We start from the raw sequence: 11,178 nt of genomic DNA, 5'->3' as shown, positions 1-11,178 counted from the left end.
CCAAAACTTATAAATCAAACCCGAGAACCAACCCGAATTACTTCGGTTCGGGTTAGTTTTTTCTCGGGTTTGGGTTTTTCGGGTCGGGTTAGTTCGGGTACGGGTTTTTTCGGGTTGGGTTTCGGGTTTTGGGTAAAAGTGACAGCCCTAGCGCCAGGTAAGTCACCTAGTTAATTGATAATTGAAAATCATTATACTATATATTAAAGGAAACATACTGCTACAATATTTCCTTTAATATATAGTATAATTTTACACATAATTAAATTTTAGATTGTTTCAATTTATCCCCTCAAGTTTTAAATTGTTTCAATTTTGAACCATGGCATTTCTTTTTGTTAAACTTTGTTTACTTTTCACTTTAACATCCCAAAGTTTTCATGGTTTTAGTATGTACCTTAAAATGTGTTTTTCTTCCCATATAGTTTTTTGTTATTACTTATACATTTAAGTTATTGATTCTTTGGTAATGTTTAGCATGCGATATTTTAAAAACTTTAGTAGCCGTTACGACATGCTCATATTTTTATATGTCATGCCGTTAAAACGAAGTTGTATTCGCAACAAGTTATGTAAGTTCCGATGAAAACGGAGTTTTTTCGCAATAGAATATTTTTTTTGTATTGTAACCACATACCGAGTGTCGGTATCACATCAATGCCGTAATGAGCCGAACCAATACCAACCAAGTTATTTTGACAGTTAGATAAACTTTTATTTTGTTGTGCCGAAGTGATATTCGTTACGATGTGTTTACGTATTCGCGTTTTAATATGCGGGTCCGTTGTCGAGTTCCCCGCGCAAAGCGCGTCGGGAACACTCTAGTTTACTTTAATACAAAGATAGCTAGTTAAGTATCCAAGCAATTCAAAGTTAGGTTTAGAATTTTTATCGACTCTATCAGATAGTTAATATGCCGATTGTGTATAGCCTAACCAACATTAATATTAAAGGTCCCAAAACTATCTTTTCATCACATATGAGAACTATTCAAATAATAAATTTATTAGATAAATCTTCCTTTTAAACAATGTACACATATTGACCAAAGCCATCGTGTATTTGCCCCGGCCCCTAATGGTCCCCAAAGTTGACTATGACCACTACTCCTCAGGGTAGCCAACAATTGTATTAGATGGTAGTAGTTTCTTTACAACTTTTATTATAAGCTCGCTCTCGTTGACTTTTAAAAAGTTGTACAACACAAATATTTTGAAGGTGATAATTGATGTAGAACTTTCATTATGATCCATTATTGACCATTTGCTCACATGTACTAGTCATCCACCGCCTCTATAGTGGAAGTGGTCAGCATGGTGGTTTTGGTTTCTGACATGGTACTAGTGGTGGTGGCGGTAATGGTTGCCAAGGTGTTAATGGTGATCTTCATGGTGATGGTGGTGCTCGATATTTATAATTATTATTATATTTTAAAAACCATTGACTTGTTAAGAAAATATGTGGTTAACAATACTTGGCAGTGTAGTGAGATACGGAGATATATAAATAATAAAAGATATATATAAGACACTAGGTGTATCTGTATCTTTCAGTTAACGTGAATACTAATGAATCTATCTTTCGTTCACTCTTAGTCTTCGGTCTTTTTTTGGCCATCTCAACGTAGGCAACAATCATTTTAGATGTCAGTGGTTTCTTTACAACCTTTATTACTTGTGATATGGGGCGTTATTCTTAACTTCCAAATATTGATATGGGGCGTTATAGACTGTTGGCAAATGGTAAACACATTACAAAACAATTATTTTGAAGGTTTATCATCCATAATTGGCATATTCGTCATCCACTGCCTCTACAGAGGAGGTGGTCAGCATGGCGCCAAACCATCTCTCCAACATGAATCTAGATACTGACCATGTCATGTGTTCTAGCCTATTTACCATTTGTGATAGATATAAAAGCAAGCAACATGAATCTAGTTATCGTTGATTCCTTATTTTCCGTCCTAACACTAACTGCAATTCTTGTTGATTCCTTATTTTCCGTCCTAACAATGTTCAATAGTGTCGTCTTTCTAATGGTCAATCATGCAAACTTAACTCGGGTGTGACAGATCATGTGCTTACTTTACTTGTTTAGACCATTTTCATTCCATGGTCTACGCTATGCATCCACACTGTTTTATCAATAGCTTGAAACTTTTACATGAATCCAAGAACGATATAAACACGCTACACATAGCACACAAAAACTCTAAAAAATTTTACTTAAAATGTTTGGTTTGTTGCCACCTTTTTTATTTACTTGCATCACATTGATTTAACTAAATGTGGCAAGAGACGACACAGTTTTTAAGACATGCAACAAACATCAAACCTAACTTGCAGCAAACATGATAACCATCATCCTAAACATTCATACATAGGAGGATACCATAAACTTTTACCAGAAATTCCTAAACAAACATGTCACAAGTACCAAAACGATAACAGAACACCATACCAAAAGACGACTTGTCTTTAACAGAAGAACATTGAGTTGGACACATTCTCCTGCAACCTCGGGAGCTGAGGAACAGGCACAGCACCAGCTGATGTCACTCCAGTCCCGCCATGGCTCGAGCTAGTCTCCGAATGATCCTCAAACTTCATGAACTGGCCCACCTGAGTAGCAGCAAGATGGGCATAGCATATTGGTGCAACTGCATCACACCCAACACAATAATTCCAATTATCAAAATCCAGTCAAAGAACATGAAATTTATTTAACACGCATTTAACCAAACACTTACCAACTGAAATTGCTGTGGTGCTACGCTGGTAACTGCAGTCGAGAAAAACAGTTAATTAGAAAACTCAATTTTTCAATAGATAATAGGCCAAAAACGCAAGAGAAACTTACACGTATGACAGATTGTGCACAAGCTCCTGAAGATCGTCTGCTGAGAAGCCGATTTCATCAAACAAAACGTGATAGTGTGTCGGCCTCGTTGTCCCCTGTTTCAATCATGTAATTAGTCATCACTTTCAAGACTTCAAGTTATATAAAAAAAAACTGCTTCAGATGCATAACCGAAAATGTGGTCAAGGTTCAAAAGACTTACTATCATGCCTGCGTGTGCACACATATAAAAGTCATTGTTCCTAGGATGGCACACTTTGTTGTCAATCACAGTTCCTGTTTATTTAATGAAATGGGTAAATTTGAAATCTGAACTTCTTCAAGGATATTTCTTTTTTAAGTTGGATGAATATGATATTATTATAATAAAAAGAATTACCAGGTTGAACGTTATCAGGAGACCCAGGCTGGAAGAATTTGGTGTGATGGTTTTTTTGAGCAATGATCACAAGAAACTTGGGGCACCACTTGTCATCTAGAAACTTGCAGGCCTGTACCATTTAAACACAATGAATACCAAAACATCTTAATTAAAACAAGTCAATGTGTTACGAAATTAACCGAACCTCAATTATCTGGTCAAGCTCAATGTTCAGAACTTGATTAAATTGAGATTCACTCACACCATCCCTAAATATTTAAATAAAATGTTTAAATCGCAATACTGACCAATAATAATCACGAGTAAAGACGATATCAAATTAGAAAATTAGAATTTACCTGAAAATGATTATCTGATCTGGCTTTTGTTTACCTGAACTCACATAGAAATCAAGCAGTAACTCCCTGCCAGAAGCAAGCAAACAAGCAAACGAATCATTTTTTTTTATAATTTATAAACTTCAAAGAACCATATTGAATGAGAATCACACCTCATTATTCCGTCATCTTGGGTGTCTGAAACCTTCTTGAACAATGAATCAATCATCTCAACTTTGGGAGACTGAGTTCTAACAGAGGCACGGTAGCGAGAGATTAGAGGCCAGTGCCTCGAACTAACCACCTGAAAATTTATAAACAATATGATAATGATAATTATTAATATTTATTAATTACTTGTTAAATAAAAGACGGAAAAATTACAGCAGCAATAGATGGAATATCAGATTGTCCTGGAGAACCATGTGAGACATCCATTCCCAGAATTATTGTTGGAACCTTTGACACCAATGGGATTGAATGTGCATGCTCAATTGCTAACATAGAATTCAAACCTCCCAGCTGCAAGTGTCAAACAACCAATCAACATGTTATATATTATATTTTTTGTTTATTTTTAATTCAGTTAATTATCTAACAAACAATCTCACTTTCGCATTGATCTTAAGCAGAACATTGGTCAGGTACTGGTCATTCACTCTCATTGGTGCAATGCACTGTGTGACGATTCCAAAGTCAGCCAAACACTTCTTTTTCCAGGGACCTTAAATTGGCATAAGATACATTGTTAGGAAAACATAAAATGAAAAGTCAGTAAAAAAAAGCATATGTGGTGTACTAATACAAACCATAAAGATCAGAATTTTTTCTCTCAGGGAGCAGGCAAAGAAGGAATTGTGGGGCACCAGGAAGCTTCGACTGAATAAAGTCGAACATTTTCTCGACCCTCACAACAGGTGGAGCCCGCCTGTTCTGGGGGCTTTCTTCAAATACATCAAAAGGCTCGTCAATTCGCTACATGTTTTAGAAAAAGCATGTTAGTCAATCTTGAGTTAACAAAAAGATAAACAGAATACAGAGAGATAAAGCATACGATTCCTTTCATCCCTCCACACTTGATCAGATCCTTAACAAGGTTGCGAATGTCACATCTTGCAGAAAAGTTAGCCACTGCCCACTTCTCGATCTTTGTGGCATCCACAAATTTCTACATTATCATAAAAAAATGGCGTTATTTGTTATAGAAAATATGGATATCGTGTAATTACATTTTGATGTAGAAAAACACCTTATTATTGAAATTCCACCGTCCATTACGTGCAAAAAAGTCTTCACCATTACCAGCTTTCAACTGTAACAAATGAAAACCAGATAATAAGCATAAACGAAACATAAATAATAATAATAATAATAATAATAAAATGAAGTAAAACCAGAAAACACAAGTACCTTTGGAGCTTGTAGAACACGACCATCAACTTGAGTGAAATTTCTACTTATGGAGATACCACATGCCTTCAACAAAGGCTCAGCATCATAGTTGTTGAGATTCAAGGCCTTTAAAAACACACAACAGTGTTAATACTTTGTTTTCAAAATAAAAAAACTGTAAATATGAATTTCAAGAAATCCTACATCAGTCAAAACCCGCATTCTCTCCTGAGGCTTTTGCCTTGATTTCTCAACCAGAGAAGATCGTTGCAGAGTAGTTAGGGACTTTGTGTATCGTTGTAATGACACCAGTGAACAAAGCTACAAATAATCCAACCAAAATACAAACTCATTAACGTTATTATAAGAAAATACTTTATAAGCAAATTTTCTACCTCTAGCGGAATGTATGTTGGGCGTTTCGGCCTACCGACGTTAATACAGGGGAGATCCCCTGAATAACGTAAATCGATCTTGCGATAGTTCACAAAGTAATCATAAACTGTCACTTCCAGCATTTCAGGTTCCCCATTTTCATCTTTGGTCTTTTGTTTCAACTGAAACCTACAAAAAGTTGACAAAGTAATATTAAGTTACTGTAAAAAGATTTTCACGTAACCCTAAAAGACAATAAATACAGAATAAAAAACCATACAGTTGTTCATTGCAGGGCCTCTCGCTGAGACCAGTAATCTTGTACTCTTGATTAGTTGGGCTGGTCTTCACCCTAAGGTTTTTCAGGGTTCTCTTTGCCTGGTGTAAATACAACTTAGTTATTTACAATGTTACATCAAAATAGAAAACATGATGTGGTCAAAGTGGTCAACATATTACCTTAGCCCAGTCAATTGAGTAAGGGTCTTTCACATTTTGGTTGTTAATTAGAAAGTCAACCACTGGCCCAGGCTGAATGATCATAGTTGTAGATACATCTGTTAATAACAGTAAACAGTCAACAAGAAAACTCTTGGTGTGGTTTGATAATGTTAGAGGTGGCAACTTCAACTCAATTCACTTATGAATCGAACAAGTAAAATCAAAAAATATTTTAAATGTGAAAAAGACAAACGAGTCAAAATAGTTCAAAGTGTATTTTTTATGCATAAAACCTCAAGATTGGATTATTATGAAATTTAAAATATTTTTTATTTATGAAAAACTAAAAGAAAATAAACTAGTGATCTGGGTCAACTAGAAACTTAAGTCAAAATGTATATTTTTAATGAATAAAACTTCAAGATTAGATATCACGATAATTAAATAGACTATTTATTTATGGAAAACTAAAAATATAGACAAATAGTTATATGTGTCAACCGAATACTTAAGTCCCAACCCACCTGGCCCACCCCCTTGACCCCTTGTGCCACCTCGGCATAAAGATACGTATGCAGCAACATCAGACCATACCAATATTAAGAGAAAGACCGCCTTGGGAAGTACGAAAACTTGAATGAAATCCTCTGCAACCAAGAACACCGCCGCCTACATCGGCAAAGTTCTTCACATCATTGTGGAAGAAGGATTGGCGAACAAGTAAACAGCCTCTGCCACATAAAAGAAATCAAAGTTAGCCAAAAGGATTGACAAACAGTTAAATACTAATATTAAAGCAATCACAGTATAACTTACTGTTTCGCTGCATGTTGCCTGAGAATAATATCAAGAACCCTTAATGCTTCCTGAGAGTTCTCTGACTCCTGACCACGTAAAGCTTGTGCAATCGATTGCATTGGAATCTTGGCTGCAAAACTTAACTCAACTTTGAACGTTTTTGATTGATACTGGCGACGCATTCTTTTTTTATCTTCATTTTCAGGGCTCGCGTTTCCATTGTTTCTGAACACGTAAAACTTGTTAAATATCGTATACATTTTAATTTCAACCTGAATTGATATGTGGCATACCTGTTTGATGTAACATCCTCCAAAACCACTGTGAATTCATGCTTGTTCCTTGGAAGTGATCCAATTGTGAACAAACTTTTCTCTCCATCATATGCGAATTGTTTCCCTGCTAACTCACTACCGTATGTTTCATGAACTCGGTCCAGAACTTTTCGTCCTACGCCTTTTCCATCAACAGGACGTCCATCTTCATAAAACAGAGCAACCTGTTTGACCCAATGCGGTGAAATTAAGCATCTAAACAACTTATAAAGAGTTTGAACTTTGAAACAATATGCATGGTTATCCAAGAATTAAAGACATACACTGTAGTGGAAGAAATGGCCATCAACATTTGACACACTGACTTTAAAATGATTAGTTAACAGAGGAACCTTCTGGCCCTTGGAGGCTAACCCGCGCCTAGCCATCGGCACGCGGTTCACCTTCTTCTTGGCAGGTTCAAGAGCTTGTTCAGGGACCACATCAGCTGGTACAGGTGGAGGAGGTGGCAGAGCCTCATTGACTGCTCCATTACCATCTTTTTCTTGTGAATCCATAACTAGTTCCTGTGTAAAAAAAAGTTAGATGAGTTAAAAACCAAATTCAAAGCACTGAAAAAAATTGAACATTTCAGTTCCTGAAACTCAAAACATCTGGTAGTTTATAACTTTATATCACAAAATAAACAAATAAAAAAGAAAAGAAAAAAAGAAACAGGGAATTTTTTATGGATATAAAAAAGTAAATCACTCAAGAAGATAAAAAATAAAAGTAAAAACAAAAGGAAAAAGAAGGTGAAAGAATCTGTAGAAATGACACACATGCAGACATAAATTTGAAAACAAATTTTGAAGCAAAAGAAATAAAATAATAGATCATCTAACTCAAAACTCACAAAATAAATTCAAAAAAATCCCAAAAAAATCTACAAAATCCCTAAATCAGTAAATCCACTAAACAATCACATCACACGAAAGCCTAAAACACAATAGAAAAATAGTAATAATAATAATAATAATAATAATAATAATAATAATAATAAACACCAGCCAGCCGTAAACGGAAACAGAATAAAATCAACCGTACATCTACAGATCTCGAATCTTATAAATCTCTTCAAACAGTAACACTGTAAAATCAAGCTACAAAACAAAACTCATTTCCCCCAAATTTTTGTCAAAACCCTAATTTACACCAAAATATCAAGCAAAAACTCACTTCCCCCGAAATTTACAGTAATAATAACCCGATTCAAACAATAAACATCACAGAAACCGAACAACAGTAAAAACAAACTCGATTTACACAAAAAAACAGCCAGCATTGGCCCGATTTTAGGGGTTTGAACCGGAAAATGACCAAATCGGAAGCAGGTGAAGGAGAATCGTAGTGAAATTAGTAAGATTAAGAAATTACCTAAAATAGCGAAGAACAGGAGCACGAAAACCCTAATTTGTGTCCTGTTTAGAGGACTGCTTCTAGAGAGAGAGTGAGAGTGATGTATTGTGTGTTGTACAAGTGTATTTATGTGGAAAATAATTTGGATGTGGAGCATGGAGGGGTTGACGTGTCATCATATTGTTATTGTGTAATTTGTTACCCATAAAGTGGTGCTTGTATTTTATTATTTTCTCCTTAAAGCATTTTTTTTTGTTTATTATTATTACTAGGATAAAGCCCGTGTAATACACGGATGGTTAAAAATAACAAAAAAGTTAAATTTAATAATATATATGATAATATACGTAATAGGTTCATAAGATATTAATAATGATAAATAAAATTTTATAATTCATAAATCTCTAAAAGTATGTTTGAATACAACATTGGATGTTAACTTAATTGTTTAATGATTTTCTGGTATTAATTATAAGTGAATTAACAATATAACATTTATAAGTCAAGAATCCAACACAGTAACTAATTAAGTGGAGTTGGTAAGCATCTTTAATTTGAAACATGATGTTTGGATTCGAGACTTGTATCAAACAATAATTTATTTTTCAAAATTTTACAAAGTGTGATCTTCATATGAAGATGGTTGTATTTGAAGAGAAGCCGGGTCATGGGTTATAACATAACTAAACGGGTTCATGCTCCATATTGTGTTTAGAAAAAGATATGATAAAATAGGAAACTGCTCACATGGCATCAGTGTGACATCCTATGTGAAAGCCCTAGAATGATATCATGTGAAAAAATCATGTTGTTTTAATATATGGTTAGATTAGATTATTATTATTATTATTAAGGGGTGTATTGAATGACAACATTGAGTTGGTGTGAAAAAACTTCTACACATAAGGAACATCATAAGTTTTTTATGAGGAGGGATATTGGATGTGGAAACATACCATTTGTATTGCTTAGACATTGATCTTGTGTTATAATGATGAGGTGGGAGTTACGGATATGAATATCATTTGTATTGTTTGGACATTGATCTTGTGTTTAATGGAGACTTTTTTTTTCTTTTAATATGACCATTTACCCTTTTTATATTTTAAAATCAAATATATTTTAAAGTTATCCAGTCTCCTTAGATCACCATCTCTAATCACTCGACCATTCTAGTGAGCTAATGATTGGGATTGAGTTTGAAAAATGTTTATTGGTTTATTGGCTTTTTCAAAAAGTCATTTTGAAAAGCCAAGATTTTGGGCTTTTGAAAAACTGTTTTTTAACCCTTTCAAAAAGCTAAAATAAAAAAGATTTTTGTGATTAGCAAACACTTTTTAACTTATTGGCTTTTTGAAAACACCAATAAGCCAATAAGCATTTTTCAAACTCAATCCCAAACATGCTCTAAGAAGTCTAGATGATCTATCTTAAATTTTAATCTCTTCCAAAATTAAGCCATGTAACTATTAAAAGAAAAAGGATTTTGACTCGTAGATTTGAGTTCTCTATAAACTTGATCCACATATTGTTACTTCTTTCCTTGGCTTAAAAAGGTGTGACACGCACCAAAGCGACAAGGTCCTTAGCCGAAGCGCAAAAGCGCACAGTTTTTCATATGCAAGGCACAAGATTTTTTTTTTTTTTAATATGTTTCCTATAGATTTATAGTCACATTTACTCAGTATTTAGACTTATTTATTTATGATTTAAATAAAATACATAAATATAAAACCTCATAAAGTGGTGTTCATATTTTAATATTTGGTCCTTAATTTTATTTATTTATTTATTTATTTTGTTATTAAAGGGTTGTTATTATATGTATATTGAGTGAGAACATTAAGTTGGTGTGAAACAACATCATAGGAACTTTATAAGTTTTTATTGAAAAGAATATTAACATATCATTTGTATTGCTTAGACATTGATTTTGTTTATGATGAAGAGGTGGGAGTTACGGATATAACTAATCATGTTATAGTTAATTAATAGGGTAGATTACATAATGTGTGGTATTTTAATTTTTCTTAAGAATAAGAATTTAGAGGTGTAGTTGTTATTATTCACTTTAGTTGCACCCATATCTTTGAGACAGATTTATGTTAATTTGTAACATTTGTTATTTCGGTTTTAATATAACCATTTAGCCCAAACACATGCATACATATATATATATATAGGGTGAGGTTATAGTAAGAAGTAAAATGTGTCTAAGAAGTGTAGGAAGTGATCTTAGCCGTTGGATGAATTATAACACATAGAATAGGATTGTCCATAAGTGTTTTATTATTTTTGGAATTAATATAGAAGTTATTATAATTTGTGTTGACTTCTTCTCTCTCTTTCTCTATCGATATCACCATCACCGTTCACCTTTCTACCCACCACCATTCACCCATCTGACCACCACAGTTCGCCCGCTTATCACCACCATCCCTCGCCGCAATACTATGTTTCTACAACCATTATCATAATATTGTTCAACCCCTAGATGTTGGTAGGTTCGAAAGGTGTTTGTGGTGGCAACAATAATCGACAGTTACAGATCGAGGAGATCCTCCATTGATGGAGGCGCTATGCTTTACGGTTATGGTTGTTGTAGGGTTCGTTGGAGATCCGCAATCACATCCACATACTGCGACAGAACAACCTCCACGCCACCAGCCAATCAAATGCCCGCGCCGGCAGAAAAACTGGCTACAGGGGCGGCAACGGTAGCATCTTTGTTGGTGTTGGTGACGTCGGAAGCCATGGTGTCGGAGGAGGTGGGGTTACGGTTAGGATTTCGAAAGTTGGTGTGTTTTAATTTTGTGAAGCATTCATGGCATAGAAATGGGGAGCTGTTAAGATCCATTTATGCATCAGTATGGTTTTTTTAATTAATTTTGTAATTTGGTTGGTGAAGAGGTAGGTCCCAGCAGGGCCCAGTTGGACC

General features: G+C 34.5%; 1 protein-coding gene across 1 annotated transcript; it reads right to left on the bottom strand.

Annotated features, from left to right (window-relative positions):
• Positions 1-2,401: 2,401 nt before the first annotated feature.
• On the bottom strand, positions 2,402-8,350 carry LOC143608729 (protein argonaute 4A-like). The gene is made up of 22 exons (XM_077083685.1): positions 8,259-8,350; positions 7,166-7,408; positions 6,861-7,066; positions 6,586-6,792; positions 6,364-6,500; positions 5,788-5,885; positions 5,609-5,706; positions 5,349-5,517; positions 5,158-5,274; positions 4,972-5,079; positions 4,811-4,873; positions 4,616-4,729; positions 4,371-4,536; positions 4,173-4,285; positions 3,946-4,083; positions 3,735-3,865; positions 3,583-3,648; positions 3,429-3,492; positions 3,242-3,353; positions 3,065-3,138; positions 2,753-2,957; positions 2,402-2,662 (listed from the first exon to the last, which is right to left on the bottom strand). Exons 2-21 carry the CDS (start codon positions 7,397-7,399, stop codon positions 2,859-2,861), a joined length of 2,514 nt encoding a protein of 837 aa, XP_076939800.1. The 5' UTR covers positions 7,400-7,408; positions 8,259-8,350; the 3' UTR covers positions 2,402-2,662; positions 2,753-2,858.
• Positions 8,351-11,178: the final 2,828 nt, after the last annotated feature.

The sequence above is a fragment of the Bidens hawaiensis genome, unplaced genomic scaffold (assembly GCF_021521415.1).
Source record: "Bidens hawaiensis isolate Kalapana, Puna unplaced genomic scaffold, B.hawaiensis_p1.1 tig00419424_1, whole genome shotgun sequence".
Taxonomy (NCBI): domain Eukaryota; kingdom Viridiplantae; phylum Streptophyta; class Magnoliopsida; order Asterales; family Asteraceae; genus Bidens; species Bidens hawaiensis.
The sequence above is the reverse complement of the archived record's forward strand: the minus strand, read 5'-3'. Positions and strand labels throughout refer to the sequence as shown.